The following is a 17,631-nucleotide window of genomic DNA, read 5'->3' as shown; positions in this document are numbered from 1 at the left end:
CCCTAAGCCCCTTCAGAGGAAATGGAAACTTGGGTAAATATATTAATGGGATGAAAGCCTTTGCGGATGCCTAAAGCATTTCCAGCATCAGGGCACTGCAGGGTGGTCTAGAAGTACTTCCCCATCCTTCCCTCTATGCCTGGGTGGTCATTTCCCTTGTGAACTGTGAAAACAGCATGACCGTCCTTGCTTGTATTGGGCAAGACTTGTCTCAGGCCAAATATGAACCACTGGCTGAGTGACTTTTTTCTTGATCAGTGGGTCTCTGGCTGTATTGTCCTGAATGACTGTCAGAAAAATGTCTGTCAGAGACACCCCATTTGGTAGTTCTGGAAGATGGGAGTTTTTGTTGTGGGATAGTCTCTCATGTCCTCAGTCCCTGTGCAGTCAAGGGAATCAGTAGAACCCTCTGGAGAGCCAAGCACAGTCTTAGCCTCCAGCCCCTCACTCTAGAGGGATGTGCACCCACCGCATCCTCAGAAATTGGTTCTGCCCCTTCTCAGATGATGTGTGCATACATGTGTATGAAGTCGAGTCTGACTCTTTTACAACCCCATGGACTGTAGCCCACCAGGCTTCACTGTCCATGGGATTCTCCAGGCAAGAATGCTGGAGCGAGTTGTCATTTCCTTCTCCAGGGAATCTTCCTGACCCAGGGATCAAACCCAACTCATCTCCTGCATTGGCAGGTGGATTCTTTACCACTGCATCCCCCATTGGATACCATCATTCTGATGCACCATCTATGATGGCCTGCCCAGTTTTATGGGGAAGGGGCTGCTGAGAGCTGGGAGTGGGAGAGAGTCTGTCTCAAATTGCTTGTGGCAGCCGGAGCGCTGTGAGAAGGTCACAGCCTCCTTCCCTAGACAAACAGCCCCCAGCACATGTCCCTGTGGGGGCCTTTGTTAAGCTGTCGAGCAGACTAAGTGCAGAGGGATGACGGCCACCCAGTTAGAGCCCATGGAAACTTCTGCAGACCCCCCTCCTCAGCCTTGGGCTCCCCAGAAGCAAGCAGCCATGGAGGGCGCAGGGAGCAGGTGACCAGGGGCACCGTTAACAAAATACTCTTAGGTTCCTATTGCCCAATAAATCCTCCCTAATGGCTTTTCTTGGTTGATCAGCACTCATGGAAGCAGAGCAAAACTGAGTCATTCTCTGTTACCGAACTTTCCCTCAGACCCAAAGCCCTTTTGCCATACAGAGAAGTCTGCAGAGAAAACTGGCAGAAATAGGTACAGAGTTGGAGGAACAGATCTTTTCTTTTTCCCCTAAATTTGGCTGGCTTTGTCGAGTCTTAGTTGCCCTATGGCATGTGGGATCTTAGTTCCCTGGCCAGGGATCAAACCCACGTCCCCTGCTTTGGAAGGCAGATTCTTAACCATTGGACCATTAGGAAGTACCTACAGACATTTTCAAAGGGTCTTGGGATGGAGGGAGAGAGAGGTATTTTGGCAAGTGTGGCATCTGAAACATGAATGGGCTTCAAAGCAGAGAGATCGGGCACAGGCACGTGTAAGGTCAGCAGTTCCTGCAAAAGAAGTGGAGTCGATTATGCAGGGCTACAGCAGCCTCCATGCCCTCTGCTCAGTGTCCTCCACTCCCCGTACTGCTCCCGGAGCCCTCAGGCCCTCACTACTGGTGGTGGTGGGCAGGAGGCAGGTTCTTGGACCGGAAGCGTTAGAGCTGTTAGAAATCAGAACTCTCAGGGTCCACCCAGACCTAAAGCAGAGTCTGCCTTTGAACAAGATACCTGTATAATCTCTCTACATCCTGAAAGTCCGAGAAGCACAGGTCCAGCCTCTTGGGGGTACTATCCACACCCCACACCACCTCCAAGGCTAGTTTTCCTGGGCCACAGACTGGCCCCCTTGCCCTCTGTTCTCATGCTACATCCTTCATATCCTGCATTTATGCACTCTGCCAACCAACAAGTAGAAAATAATGTCTGATTAAATCATGCCATTGGGTAACTGAGGGTAGCTTAAACTGTCATCAGACTCACAGAGCATCTTCATATTTACACATAAGAGTCATCTCTCTCTTTAGTTTATTTGGCCGCGCTGGGTCTTTGTTGCTGTGCACTGGCCTTCTCTAGTTGCGGTGAGCAGGGGGCTCCTCTTAATTGCGATGCACAGTTTTCTCATTTGGGTGGCTCCTCTTGTTGCAGATCACCAGCTCTAGGCATGCAAGCTCAGTAGTTGTGTCCCACAGGCTTAGTCTCTCTGTGGTATGTGGGATCTTCCCAGACCAGGGATTGAACCTGTGTCTCCAGCATTGGTAGAAGGACTCTTAACCACTGGATCACCAGCGACATCCCCAGGAAAATCATTTTAACCTAAATGCCATAGGGAAAAAATGTACTACTGGAGTGATATCCATGGGGTAGGAAATGCCTTTGAACCGCTGGGGGGCAGTGCCTCTGATCCAAGCTAACTATGTGGAAAGAAAAGAAAGTCAAGTCGCTCAGTCGTATCCAACTCTTTGCAACCCCATGGACTGTAGCCAATCAGGCTCCTCTGTCCATGGGATTTTCCAGGCAAGAATACTGGAGTGGGCTGCCATTTCCTTCTCCAGGAGATCTTCCCAATCCAGGGATTGAACCCTGGTCTTCCGCATTGTAGGCAGACACTTTACCATCTGAGCCACCAGGGAAGTCCACTCTGTGGAGAGTGGTTTAAATTCATCCTCTTGTCCCTCGTTTTGGTAGTGCTATCATGCTCCCATGGGAGAAGAGAGAGAGAAGCAAGGAAACAGGGCAGACAAAGCCAGGGACTCTGTAAGAAGCCATGGAAGACACCACCGCAACCTGCACATAGATGTCTATGGATTGTGCTATATGCCTCTTGCTAAGTCATGTCCAACTCTTTGCAACCCCATGGCCTGTAGCCCTCCAAGCTCCTCTATCCATGGGATTCTCTCAGCAAGAATACTGGAATGGGGTAATATTTCCTCTTCCAGTGGATCTTCCTGACCCAGGGATTGAACCCGCATTTCTTATGTCTCTGGCAATAGCAGGCAAATTCTTTTCCACTAGCGCCACCTGGGAAGCTCTGCTTTGTGCCCAGTGTATGGCTTATGAGGAAGACACTGGCTTTGGAGCCTGAGCAACCTGGGTTAGCTGTGAGAACCTGAGTGTGTTATCTTCATTCTCTCAGCTTCTGTCTACTTATCAGTCAAAAATGATCCCCAGTGGGTTGCAGTGCAAATGAAATGTCCATAGTGAGCCAGTTCAGCACGGGCACTCAAAACGTGTGAATTCTCTTCCCTCTCCTTGCAGGGAGCAGGACAAGGAGAGCTGACACACAGCCCTGACCTTCAAGAAGGCCAACCATACAATGGAGAAGCAGAAAATGATGAAATCCTCCAAGGCCGTAGAGGATCAAATGCTCCAATGAGCAGCAGAGTCAGCGTTGGAGTCTGGAGAAGTCTCCAAAGTCTCTGGGTAGAAACAGAACTGGTGAAGATGAACAAGAGACTGTAAATGCACACACAGCAGGCTCAGAGGCCTGGAGATAGGACCGGGCAGGATGCCAGTGGGAACCATGACAGAAGAGGCAGTCACGGCAGGGGACCATGCTGGCGAGGAAGGAAAGGGGGAAAGAAGGCATGGAGGCTGAGGCCTGTGCATGGGAGGCCTTGAAAAACCGAGACAAAGAGTTGGGATATTGGGTTTTGTTTTGGTCTTTTCTTGTTTTGTTTTTTAATTGACGGATAATTGTTTTACAATGTTGTGTTGGTGTCTGCCATACATCAGCATGAATCAGCCATAGTTTTTTTAAACAAAATTTCTCAAGTTTTGTTCCATTTGATTGGATCAGTTTGTTTTAAACAATTTCATTTACTTATTTTTAAAAAAAAGTTTATTTGGCTGCACCTGGACTTAGCTGTGGCATGTGGGGTCTAGTTCCCCATCCAGGGATCGAACCCTGGCCCCCTGCATTGGGAATGTGGAGTCTTATTCCCAGACAAGGGGGGACCGGGAATACTGGGTTATTATGATATAGACACCTCAAGAATGTTTGTTTATTCATCATACTCTCCTCCCCAGTTTTACTAGGGGCTTCCCTGGTGGCTCAGGCAGTAAAGAATCTGCCTGCAATGCAGGAGACCCAGATTTGATTCCTGGGTCTGAAAGATCCCCTGGAGAAGGAAATGGCCACCCACTCTAGTATTCTTTCCTGGAGAATTCCACGGGTGGGGGAGCCTGGCAGGCTGCAGTCCATGGGGTCACGAAGAGTGACCGACTAACTGATCGAGACTGATGGACTAACACAGACACATCTAGATTCAGAGCTCCTATTTGTTTGGGGAGTGTGCAGTGCGCCTGGAAAAAGCAAATTTGATTTACTGTGGGGACCTTCCTGGTGATCCAGTGGTTAAGAATCTGCCCTTGAGATGCAGAAGATGCAGGTCTGGTCCCTGGTCAGGGAACTGAGAGCCCATATGCTGCAGAGCAACTAAGCCTGTGCACGTAACCACTGAGCCCATGCACTCTGGAGCCTACATGGACCCACAAGGAAAAATCCTACATTACACAAGGAAGAGCCCACGTGCTGCAACTAAGACCTGATTGATATTGCCAAATAAATAAATAAGTGAATAAGGTTTACTGTGCAGGTGGGTCTAGAACCTAACCCTACTAATAGAAACGACCCATTTCTGGGCATTCTCTACATGCCAGCTGCTGAGGTTCTTTATTGTGAAAGGCCTCACCTTTCCTTTCAATAATCCTTGGGAAAGTGTTTATCTATCAGTCATGTCCAACTCTTTGAGCCAGGCTCCTCTGTCCATGGGATTTCCCTGGCAAGAATAATGGAGAGAGCTGCATTTCTTCCTCCAGGGGATCTTTTCAATCCAGGGATCAAACCTAGGTCTCCTGCACTGAAGGCAGACTCTTTTCTGTTTGAGCCACCAAGGAAGACAATTGTTTTCATGCCCATTTTGCATGAGGAAACTGAGGCATGCTCAGAAAGGCTAAGTAACTTGCCCCAGGTCACACATCCAGAGCTACTTTACTAGCCACTGTCCTCTTTTCAAAAAAAGCAACTCTGTCTCTCACCTCCCAGAGGGCTTGGTTCTAAGACACACCGAATTACCAGAAGCTGCTTCCAAACAATTCTTTTCCCACATGTGCTAGAAAATCTTTGGTTTTACTATAGGGAGGACATGAAGGTGGGGAAACAAACTTCTGGCTTTTTTCAGCTCCTAGAGGCTGCCCACATTGCTTAGCTCACACACACCCTGCCTTCCGTTTCAAAGCCAGCAAAGGCCAGTTGGGTTTTTCTCACTTCCCATCACTCTAACCTTACTTCAGTGTCACCTCTCCTCCTTTGACTCTGACTCTCTTGCCTCCTTCATTCTTATAAAAGCCCTGTGATCACAGAATCACAGATAATCCGGAATAATCTTCCCATCTCAAGGTCAGATGGTTAGCAACCTGAATTCTATCTGCAACCTAACTCGCCGTTGCCATTTGCAGGTGTTGCAATCAAGGCATCTTGGAATTGGGTGCTTCATCTTCTCCAGAACTCTATTCCATCGAAAGAAGCCTGCCATAGCCCCTTGTGCCTTCCTATGCCTGTCATTTTCACTCAGTTTAAGCTGCACTGACATAGCAAGGAGGGGATTTCGCAGGCAAGAATATTCGAGTGGATAGCCATTTCCTTCCCCAGGGGATCTTCCTGACCCAGGGACTGAACCCATGTCTCCTGCATTGGCAGGTAGATTCTTTACCACTGCACCACCAGGGAAGTTCCTGGCTCCTTCTTGGGGAATCGAACCCCAGTCTCCCTCATGACAGGTAGGGATACTCATCACTATCAGTTCAGTTCAGTTCAGTTCAGTCACTCAGTCATGTCCGACTCTCTGCGACCCCATGAATCGCAGCACGCCAGGCCTCCCTGTCCATCACCAACTCCCGGAGTTCACCCAGACTCACGTCCATTGAGTCAGTGATGCCATCCAGCCATCTCATCCTCTGTCGTCCCCTTCTCCTCCTGCCCCCAATCCCTCCCAGCATCAGGGTCTTTTCCAATGAGTCAGCTCTTCGCATGAGGTGGCCAAAGTACTGGAGTTTCAGCTTCAGCACTAGTCCTTCCAATGAACACCCAGGACTAATCTCCTTCAGAATGGACTGGTTGGATCTCCTTGCAGTCCAAGGGACTCTCAAGAGTCTTCTCCAACACCACAGTTCAAAAGCATCAATTCTTCAGTGCTCAGCTTTCCTCACAGTCCAACTCTCACATCCATACATGACCAGTGGAAAAACCATAGCCTTGACTAGACAGACCTTTGTTGGCAAAGTAATGTCTCTGCTTTTGAATATGCTATCCTGGTTGGTCATAACTTTCCCTTCCAAGGAGTAAGCGTCTTTTAATCTCATGGCTGCAATCACTATACAAACAAGGAAAACATCTGAAATACTAAGCACCAAAGGAACACATGTGAAGCGATGTAAAGGAAAGTGCTGGGGCTGTGTCCCCATCCTGAAGGCACACCTGATATCTGAGGAAGAGGTGATGGAAGAAAGGAGCCCAAGCTCAATTCTGGCTCTCAGTTTTTAATTTTAAAAATTATAATCAGTACAAGGAAATGCACTCTGTTCTGCTCCTCTTCTTCCAATCTGCTATCTCCAACTCACTGACCAGAGGAAACTGAAACTGCTCTATTGAGATATTTATACTCTTCCAGAATTTTCTGTATGTTAAAATGCTCAAATGTAAAATATCCTATAGATAACTGGTGACTACTTTTTTTTTTTACACAATGAGTTCATTTTATAACTTTTTTTCAAGTTGAATCTCACTCCGACCAAATTAAAGACACATTCCCAAGTCTGTATGTTGTCTATTTGTAGATTTTTAGGGTAAATCTTGGGCTTTCCTGGTGGCTCAGATGGTAAAGAATCGCCTGCAGTACAGGAGACCTGGGTTCCATCTCTGTGTTGGGAAGATCCCCTGGAGGAGAGCATGGCAACCCACTCCAGTATTCTTGCCTGGTGAATCCCCATGGACAGAGGAGCCTGGTGGGCTACAGTCCCTGGGGTTGCAAAGAGTTGGACATGACTGAGTGACTAAGCACAGCATAGCACAGGGTAAATCTCAAAGCATGGAATACCTGTGTCAAAGGATACACCCAGTTTTAATTCTGACAGGTTTTGCCAAGCTGGCATCCAAATATACAAAACTGACTTACTCTCCAACAGTATGGGAGCAACTCTTCCTCATACACCCACAAACACTAGACACCATCCGTCTTTCTAATCTCTATTGATCTGGTAGGTGGAAAGAAGGTATCTAAACATGGTTTTGATTTGTATTTCCAAAATGATGAATGTGGTTAAACTATTTTTTTTTCCTGTGCCTGTTTATGTTTTAAATCTTTGAGTCATCTGGGGTTTATTTTGTTATAAGGATAGAACTTTATTTTTTCCAAGTGGCAGTGAAAGTGAAAGTGAAGTTGCTCAGTCATGTCCGACTCTTTGGGACCCCATGGACTGTAGCCTATCAGGCTTCTCCATCCATGGGATTTTCCAGGCAAGAGTACCGGAGTGGGTTGCCATTTCCTTCTCCAGCAGATCTTCCTGACCCAGGGATCAAACAGGGTCTCCTGCATTGCAGGCAGATGCTTTACCCTCTGAGCCACCAGGGAAGCCAAGTGGCAGTACTGGATATTAAATAATTTACATTTCCCCACACTGATCTGAAATGCCACCCCGCTCTAAATTTTAGAAATGAGAAGAGGCCACTCAACTTAAATATCATATCATATGCAAAGAGTAAGTCAAATGGATCATGAGTTTAAAAGTAAAACCTAAAACTTTTAGACGGTAACACAGGAGTGCATCTTTAGACTTAGGAATAAGCAAAGGGTTCTTAGGCTTTGTTCTTAGACTTACAATAACAAAATTTGTAAAATAAAAATTCATCAAAATAAAGAAGTTTTGTTCTATGAAATATCCTGTTAAAAAGATGGAAAGACATGTTACAGACTAGGAAAAAATAATTGCAATCACATATTCAACAAAGCGGAGAAGGCAATGGCACCCCACTCCAGTACTCTTGCCTGGAAAATCCCATGGACGGAGGAGCCTGGAAGGCTGCAGTCTGTGGGGTCGCTAAGAGTCCGACAAGACTGAGCGACTTCACTTTCACTTTTCACTTTCATGCATTGGAGAAGGAAATGGCAACCCACTCCAGTGTTCTTGCCTGGAGAATCCCAGGGACGGGGGAGCCTGGTGGGCTGCCATCTATGGGGTCGCACAGAGTCAGACACGACTGAAGTGACTTAGCAGCAGCAGCAGCATTCAACAAAGACATATATAGAATATGTTAAAAAAAAATCAAAACTCAACAACAACTCCCCCCAAATTTAATTACAACATGTGTAAAGAGTTGAATGGATATTTCACCAAAGAGGAGATATGCAAGGCACAGTACATGAAAAGATTTTCAACATCACTAGCCATTTGGGAAATACAAATTAAAAATTAAAATCCCAATGGGCTATTACTACACACTTATTCAGTTCAGTTTAGTCGCTCAGTCATGTCCAACCCTGTGAACCCATGGACTGCAGCACGCCAGGCCTCTCTGTCCATCACCAACCCCAGAGATTACTCAAACTCATGTCCATTGAATCAGTGATGCCATCCAACCACCTCATCCTCTGTCATACCCTTCTCCTCCTGCCTTCAATCTTTCCCAGCATCAGACTCTTTTCTGAGTTAGTTCTTAGCATCAAGTGGCTAAAGTATTGGAGTTTCAGCTTCAGCATCAGATTTTCATGCTGAACAGTCAGTACTGATTTCCTTTAGCATTGACTGTTTTGATCTCCTTGCAGTCCAAGGGACTCTTAAGAATCTTCTCCAACACCACAGTTCAAAAGCATTAATTCTTCAGTGCTCAGCTTTCTTTTTTATTAGAATGGCTAAAATAAGAAATAACAATAACACCAAATGCTGCTGATGAAATGTGGAGAAAGTGGAACTCTCATACATTACTGGTGGAAACCTAAAAATGGTACAACCACTCTGGAAGACAGTTTGGCAGTTTTTACGAAACTAAACATATAATTACCATATGGCCCAGCAATGCATCCCTGAACATTTATCTGAGAGAAATGAAAAATCATGTTTATACAAAAATCTGTACATGAATGTCTACAACACTTTCATTCAAAATAGCAAAACAGAGCAAAACAAAAAAAAAAAAAACCCTGGACACAAATCATTTGTCTTTCAGTGAGTGGACGATTAACAAACTGGCAGATCCATATAGTAGAATACTATTCAGCAATTTAAAAAAGCATTCACTATTAATACATGCAACAGTCTGAGTGGCCTTAGAGACATCATCCTCAGCAAAAAAAATCCCCAATTCCACAAGGTCACATGCTGTATGATGCTTGATTCCACTTACAGAATATTCTCCTGGTAGTAAATTATACAGAATAGATTAGTGTTACCAGAGGTGCCTGATGGACAGAAGGGGTTTGGGTACACAAAAATAAAGAGATAGCACAGGGAGTACTTTTGTGGTGATGGGACAATTCCATATCCTTTTTTGTTTTTTACTTTCATCATGTAATTAAAGACAAACACCATTTACAAAGTTGAAATGCAGATAATAAAGTCAAAATAGAATTTTGAATATGACAGAAAAAGACAAAGTGAATATTTAATGTAAAAGGGGATGTACCAGTAATAATGTTGGTAAAATTCTAAATCAGGGTGGTTTTCTGTGTGTGTGTGGTGGTGTTTTTTGGAAAAATACAATCTGTATCTTAATTGTGGCTTTACAAGAATCTATCCATGTGATAAAATTGCATAGAGCTACACACACACACAGACACACACGAATGCAGGCTTTTTAAGTGGTAAAAATAAAATAAGGTTTGTAGGCTAGTTAGTGGTGTGTATCAATGTCAGTTTCCTGTTTTTTAATATTATACTACAGTCATATAATATGTCACCATTGGAGGAAGTTAGGAGTGCTGATTTTGAAGCTTCCTGGGAATTTATAACTATTTTGAAAGAAAACATAACAATTTTTTTAAATGAAAAAATGAGAGAAGAAAACTATCTTTGCCAAAGACCTTCCCATTGTACAGTGTGGATCTCTTTAGCAATTGCTTTATCCACGATAACCTGCTTCCTTTCCCTCCTTCCCAGACACACAAACATATGATCGTCTTGAAAAGTTTTCAGTTGAATGAAAGGTGTCTTAGACTAGGACCCACAGAAAAGTTGCTTATATTAAAATAGTTCAAAAGAACATCAATATACCCTTTCTTGGATTCACCAATTAATATTTTAAGCCATTCACTTTATCATATAGAATTTATCTATATCATTGGTTCCGAACCAATTGATGGTAAGTTACATACATTATGGGTCTTTGCCCCTACATACATTAGTGATTATTTCCCAAGAATATTCTTTTATACAATCACAGTACTGTTCGTAACTTCAGTAAATGTAGCACTGATTCAACACTTTAAGCCATTGGTCTTATTACCACTTTCATTGACTGTCCCAATAAAGTGCAAGAGAGAATCCAGCCAGGGTCAGGTCCTGCACTTAGCTGTCACGTCTCTTTGACAGTCTTAGATTTAGTAGATGTCTCCTTGTCGACGGGCACCCACAATTCTCAGCTGTAAGGTGGGATGAAGGAAACTGCCCCACCTACTTCTTTGCGAGTAAAGGCACTTTGGACTTCCCTGGTAGCTCAGCTGAAGAATCCTCCTGCAATGCAAGAGACTCTGGTTCGATTCCTAGGTGGAGAAGATTCCCTGCAGAAGGGATAGGCTACTCACTCCAGTATTCTTGGGCTTCCCTGGTGGCTCAGATGGTAAAGATTCCGCCTGCAATGCGGGAGACCTGGGCTGCATCCCTGGGTTGGGAAGATTCCCTGGAAGAGGGCATGGCAACCCACTCCAGCATTCTTCCCTGGAGAATCCCTGTGGACAGAGGAGCCTGGGGGGTGGCTGCAGTCCATGGGTTCACAAAGGGTCGGACACGACTGCACGACTATGCACGCAGGTAAAGGCACTTTAACAATCTCTAAGAGCTAAGGAAATGGCAACCCACTCCAGTGTTCTTGCCTGGAGAATCCCAGGGACGGGGGAGCCTGGTGGGCTGCCGTCTATGGGGTCGCACAGAGTCGGACACGACTGAAGCAACTTAGCAGCAGCAGCACCAAGAGCTAAATAGAGTATTTCTCTTCTGCATCATGATTCCCCAGAAGCAGCTAAACATATTGTGTGTTGGAGCAAAGGAGATCCGCTTTGCTTTTCTCTCCCAGCCTGGTAAAACGAGCCAGGATCCTGAAGAAGGAACTTGTGAAAGAAATCCTTTATGGTAAAGGCTGGACCGAGACCGTGCGAGGGACTTCCCTTTTCGTTCACCTGGAGCGCCGGGCGGCCAATCAGCTGCGCGGTTCGGGCGCGCGGCCAATGGGAAGGCGGCCCGGCGCGCCCCAAGGGCTATAAGTGCGCGGGGCCGCGGAAAGTGAAAGTGGTGCGGGAGCGGCGGGCGCAGCTTGGGCGCTGCTTCTGGGGCCTGAGGGCGGGCGCCGGGGCCAAGACGCCGGGATGCTCCGGACTCCCGAGCCACAGTTGGGGAACGCGGGGGCCGCGGGCTGCAGCCCCCCGGCTGTGCCGCCCACCCAGACCAAGCCGCTCACCTCCTTCCTCATCCAGGACATCCTTCGGGACGGCGCTGACCGGCGCGGAGGTCACGCGGGCAGCCCACAGCCGCAGCCTTCGCGTCAGCAGTACCCGAGGCGAGACCCAAAGCCGGAGCCCGAGGGAAGAAGAGGCTGCGCCCGGGCGCCGGAGGACCAGCAGAGCGACCAGCCCCGCGCCGGTAGCGAGGAGGCCGAGAAGCCGGTGGAGACCGAGCCAGGTAAGCCGGCGAGGCTGGAGAGACCTGGCCGGGCCGGGCTGGGTCCCCCAGGAAGAATGGGCAGGCCCGCAGGCTGCAACCGCGTGAGGGCGGGTGCTAGGAGGACCTCCTGGAGCTCCGGCGGCAGGGTTGCGGGGCCCCGCGGCGACAGGCGAAGGGACTTCACGGCCTCCGCCACGGGCAAGCCTCGGAGCTTAACCCTGAGCCCCGGCATCAGGGCTGCTCAGGATTTAGACATGGACTTGATTCACCCCTCAAGGTGCCCTGCGCAGCGGGTTCTTGGTGCCCAGAGCTCAAAGGCGAGCACGCACACAGCGCCCACCACGCTCCAGTCCCAGATGAAAACCCGAAACCAATCCCAGCCACCTCTCAACCCTTAATCCTCGCCAGCCGCAGTTACCTCTTGGCAATCACAATAACTAACATATAACGAGTTATTGATAAATAATATATTAATATTAATAAGTCAGGGTTTGATCAGCAAAGATGCCCTTTGCTTCCCAGTCCCATGGGCAATAAAACACAATAAGTCTTGGGGACTTCCCTGGGGGTCCAGTTAAGAGTTCACCTTCCAACGCAGGGGGTACAGGTTCCATCCCTGGTAGAGGGGCTAAGATCACAGTCAAAAAACCAAAACAGAAAACAGAAACAATATTGTAACAATTCCAATGAAGACTTAAAAAATGGTCCAACTAAGCCCCCTACCCCCGCCAAAAAAAAAACAAAACAGACTAGCAAGTCAAGGAGCCCCTCTGGTCTCCAGGAGCTATATATATAACTTCATGGGAACATTTAGAGTAGACTTTTTTTTTTTCTATCAGTTTTTTAACTGAGGTAAAATTGGAACATAATATGTTATGAGTTTCAGATGTACAACATAATAATTTGATCTTTGTATACACTACAAGGTAATCACCACGATAAGTCTAGGTATCCACCCTCACCATACAATAGGCACCTTTCCTATGAGGTATGGCAGGGGCTCACTGAAAATCCCATTGGACAGAGGAGCCTGACTACAGTCTGTGGGGTTGCAAAGAGTTCAGACATGACTGCAGAGCGAGAGAGAAAGAAACAGTTTATTGAGGGAAAGTGAAGTGAAAGTCAATCAGTTGTGTCCAACTCTTTGTGACCCCATGGACTATACAGTCCATGGAATTCTCCAGGCCAGAATACTTGAGTGGATAGCCTTTCCCTTCTCCAGGGGATCTTCCCAACCCAGGGATTGAATCCAGGTCTCCCACATTGCAGGCGGATTCTTTAACCAGGTGAACCACAAGGGGAGCAAAAGGGGATTAAACCCAGAGAATGAACTCTCCTACCACACTAGCCCTCTCATGTCACCCAAATGTTAACTCTGGATGACCCTCTGGATGCCTTGGGGGCCCCACTTTACTGATATCTTATTTCTCAGTCTTTCTTGCCTCCCATCTCCCATTCCTCCAGACAGATACAGAATCCCTATTTAACTCTACAGGGCAATAGGGCAGAAAGTTCTAGCACTAGCCTCTCCTACTTTGCAGACCTGATGACTATTAAGAAATTAACACGTAATCTACATGACTGGCCAGCAGCCCCACTCAGGGAGTTCCTTACTCCTAAGCAGTTCTTAGGAGTTAGAACTCTTCAGTTCAGTTCAGTTGCTCAGTTGTGTCTGACTCTTTGCGACACCGTGAACTGCAGCATGCCAGGCCTCCCTGTCCATCACCAACTCCCGGAGTTTACCCAAACTCATGTCCATTGAGTCGGTGATGCCATCCATCCAACCATCTCATCCTCTGTCATCCCCTTCTCCTGCCTTCAATCTTTCCCAACATCAGGGTCTTTTCCAGTGAGTCAGCTCTTCACATCAGGTGGCCAAAATACTGGAGTTTCAGCTTCAACATAAGTCCTTCCAATGAACACCCAGGATTGATTTCCTTTAGGATGGACTGGTTGGGTCTCCTTGCAGTCCAAGGGACTCTCAAGAGTTTTCTCCAACACCACAGTTCAAAAGCATCAATTCTTCGGCACTCAGCTTTCTTCACAGTCCAACTCTCACATCCATACATGACCACTGGAAAAACCATAGCCTTGACTAGACAATCTGTGTTGACAAAGTAATGTCCCTGCTTTTTAATATGCTGTCTATGCTATGCTAAGTCACTTCAGTTGTGTCCGACTCTCTGTGACCCCATAGACGGCAGCCCACCAGGCTCCCTGGTCCCTGGGATTCTCCAGGCAAGAACACTGGAGTGGGTTGCCATTTCCTTCTCCAGTGCATGAAAGTGAAAAGTGAAGGTGAAGTCGCTCAGTCTTGTCCGACTTGTAGCGACCCCTGGACTGCAGCCTACCAGGCTCCTCCATGCATGGGATTTTCCAGGCAAGAGTACTGGAGTGGGGTGCCATTGCCTTCTCCGAATATGCTGTCTAGGTTGGTCATAAGAACTAAGGAGTTCCTTAGTGCAATGTATCCAAACTGACAGTGGGCTGTTTGTTCACTCAGAAGAGATGAGGGTAGATAGAATTCTGTTCTCTTTGCTGCTACCATGTAACGTTTTCTTTCCCCTCCCTGCTTCTCCCCTCTCCTTTCCAAATGGGCACTTAGAAACTTATCTGCTGGACTGTGAAAACCCTCCCAGCGCCTTACAGAGCCTACCCCCAGCCACCAAGCAGCCTCAGAAGCGCTCCCGGGCTGCCTTCTCTCACACTCAGGTCATTGAGTTGGAGAGGAAGTTCAGCCATCAGAAGTATCTGTCTGCCCCCGAAAGGGCTCACCTGGCCAAGAACCTCAAGCTCACGGAGACCCAAGTGAAAATATGGTTCCAGAACAGACGCTATAAGACCAAGCGGAAGCAGCTCACCTCGGACCTGGGCAACCTGGAGAAGCACTCTTCCTTGCCAGCTCTCAAAGAGGAGGGCTTCTCACAGGGCTCCCTCATCTCTGTGCACAATACCTACCCTTACTACCCCTACGTTTACTGCCTGGGTGGCTGGAGTCCAGCTTTCTGGTAACACCAGCTCTGACATCCACAGTAGATCAAGAACTGTCTTCTCTAGGTGGCCCCTCTGGAAGATGGAAGGGCCCCGGGGTCAGGAAGGGCTGGGCAGTGAGAGACAGACAGACCAGAACACATGGAGGTTTGTGTGGAAATCCCAGATTCTTCACTGGTGGGCCAATGAAGGATCTGGGACAGGGAATGGTTTCATATCCAAATTGTTCCCCCAACATAGAAGGGGGGATTGTTTTTGCTTTTAGACCCCTGCTTGAAGTAGGGAGGGATAGAGCCAAGTGTTCTTTCTGGCACTTGGGTGACTTTTCAGGATCTGTCCACATCACTTCTGAGGATTCTGTTCCTCCAACTCCATCCTCTTGTGTAACTGAGCATCCACTCGGAAAGAGGTCACCTGAAGGGGGAGGGGGAGGGCGGCTCAGGATGTCACCTACTGAAATAAACTGAAGGTCAAAAGCCTCTCATTGGCCTTGGACTACAACCAAGGTTTCTCTTTGTCTCTGGGACAGACAGAAACAGAGGACCTCACAGAGAAACCTTTCGTGCCCAGCACAAGTTGGCACAGGATATGGAGATGGGAAGGAGGAGACGAAAATAGAAGCTTCTGATTATTCCTTTTAAAATAATATGCCAACTTAAGTATTTACAGAGTGGCCCGTGTAGAACAAGAAGCACTCACTGTGGCCTTAAGACAAGCTGTATAAACCAAACTCTATTGCGGGAGGTGAGCCCAGGCCAGGAGAATCTCTGCATATCCAAGACAGTGATCTAAGGAAGAGTCCTTAGCAAAAGGTGAAGAAAAAAAAAAAATCCTCTTCTGGACCTTTTGCTCTGGGCCTGAGAATTTAGAATAAGAAGGTTCCTGGAGTTTTGGGGCTGTAGTTCATACTACAGTGTGACAGATCACATAATTCTTTTAAGTTCCTTCCTTCCTCCTCCTCTTATTTTTTGTTCCTTTTCCATGGCAGTCACCCACTGAAGCACTTCTTTTCAGTCCAGACTTTTATGACTGCACCTAACATACACCTTGCTTATATAGCCTTGAGATCTTGTCTCCCCCACCCCCCACCAAAGCTTTATCTCTTCCTGGGTTTAAAAAAAGAAAAGTAGTGGGGGAGCAGATTCTGAATTGGCTAAAAGACATGCATGTTAAAAAAAACCCTAACAATTCTTATGTCTTTTCTTTAAAAATATACAGCATTAAATACCAAATCTATTTAAAGACATGACAGTTTCAGAAGGTCACTGCTGCTTTTATAGGACTTTCTGGTGGCTCTGTTGTTACAGTTCAAAGTCAAAACCCTCTGGGATCCCTGCAGGCAAAGGAGGTAAAAGGTAGTGAGCTTTCACACCGTAAGGAAGAACACAGCAGGTTGAAGGGTCAGGTGCCATGGAGCTGTCTGGTGGGAATCCAGGGATGAGGGGCGGGGTGTGAAGGAAGGGGGCATGGACTTTAGGAAGCCCCACCCATGAGCAGGCTGATGGGGCTGACTGGCACTTTGCTGGAAGAGGCTAAGAAAAAAAGGAAACCATTTTCAGAACACATCATAGTGGCTTCCATCACCAAGCCAATGAAACTGTCCAGATGTTTCAGGAACTGTGTTTAATGCTTATCAAAAAAGTGGAGGTTCCCCCCAAGTGAGTTACCTGGTGATCTCAGAGAGAATGAGAAGAGGGCACAGGAAAACTCTGGCCATGCTTCTGTTTTTATTCTGTTATCTCAGGTGACCTGGGAGAGGGGAGACATCAGCATGAAAAAAAAAAAAGCCAGTTACTAATGAGGTATCCCAAGCCCTGGAAATCTCTTGATCCTGCTACTTAATTCTGTTCAGTGAAAAACCTTTCAATTTCCTCCTTTTAAAAAAGTCCAATTTACTGTTTGTGGCAAAACTGCCAAAGTTGATAGAAGGTTGGCTCATTTCACCTCATTTTCTGTTGTTTGAGCTCCACATTGAAATACTGTCCAGTGCCATGTGTTGCCTGCACAGAAATGGAGGCACAGAGGCAGGGCTTTCTCCTACTTACATGTCTTAAGCGTTCAGTGCTCACTCTCTGGTCAGGACCCTTTCTCTGCCTCCCTCTGCATTGAATTATTTCAGCCCCCAAACCTGCAAGTGTTAAACATTTTACTGTAATATACATTGTATTGCAAAAAGGAAAAAAAAAAGTCTTTGTTTAGAATGATTTGTTTTGGTGAATCCATCTTGTTTTTCCCCCATAGTCACTCAGCCATAGCCAAACTGGTAGAACAACATTTGAAGAGCTAATATATCCATTCCTGATGGGTACACTGGGGGGTGCACCCCGGACCCAGACCTGTGTCTATCCTATTTAATAAATCGGTTTAGGTTCTCCATGTGTATAATGGACTCTGCTCCAATCTTAATACACAAATCTGTGAATCGAAGTTTAGCCAAATACCGCAAACTTTATTTTTCTATGTATTTTTTGTAACACCTGAGTGTTTTTAAAATAATAAAGTACGGTGTCATTTTTAGACATATCTGTGTGTGATTTTCTGCTTCCTAAAGACTGCATGCTACTGAGTTTTTCTTGTTACCATGTTCTCCCACCTGCCTGCCTGACTAATCTATGGAGAGTAAATAATGGAAATTAGTAGCTTAGTGAATAGCAGAGGATGATCATTCTTTTATAAATGTTCTACCCTCCGTTACAGGCTTTCCTGATGGCTCACTGGTAAAGAATCCACCTGCCAATGCAGGAGATGTGGAT

The 17,631-nt window shown here is 46.6% G+C and overlaps 1 protein-coding gene across 2 annotated transcripts; it reads left to right on the top strand.

Moving 5' to 3' along the window:
- The first annotated feature begins 11,395 nt into the window (after positions 1–11,395).
- On the top strand, positions 11,396–17,401 carry NKX3-1 (NK3 homeobox 1). 2 transcript variants are annotated; one of them, XM_005210278.4, is made up of 2 exons: positions 11,396–11,905; positions 14,493–17,401. In XM_005210278.4, exons 1-2 carry the CDS (start codon positions 11,593–11,595, stop codon positions 14,897–14,899), a joined length of 720 nt encoding a protein of 239 aa, XP_005210335.1. In that variant the 5' UTR covers positions 11,396–11,592; the 3' UTR covers positions 14,900–17,401. The 2 variants fall into 2 exon arrangements, with proteins under 2 accessions (XP_005210335.1, NP_001178084.1); NM_001191155.1 differs by having other exon boundaries at positions 11,593–11,908; positions 14,484–14,899.
- The last annotated feature ends 230 nt before the right edge of the window (positions 17,402–17,631 follow it).

This window comes from Bos taurus, chromosome 8, assembly GCF_002263795.3.
Source record: "Bos taurus isolate L1 Dominette 01449 registration number 42190680 breed Hereford chromosome 8, ARS-UCD2.0, whole genome shotgun sequence".
NCBI classification, from domain to species: Eukaryota; Metazoa; Chordata; class Mammalia; order Artiodactyla; family Bovidae; genus Bos; species Bos taurus.
This window is presented reverse-complemented; position numbering and strand designations above follow the sequence as displayed.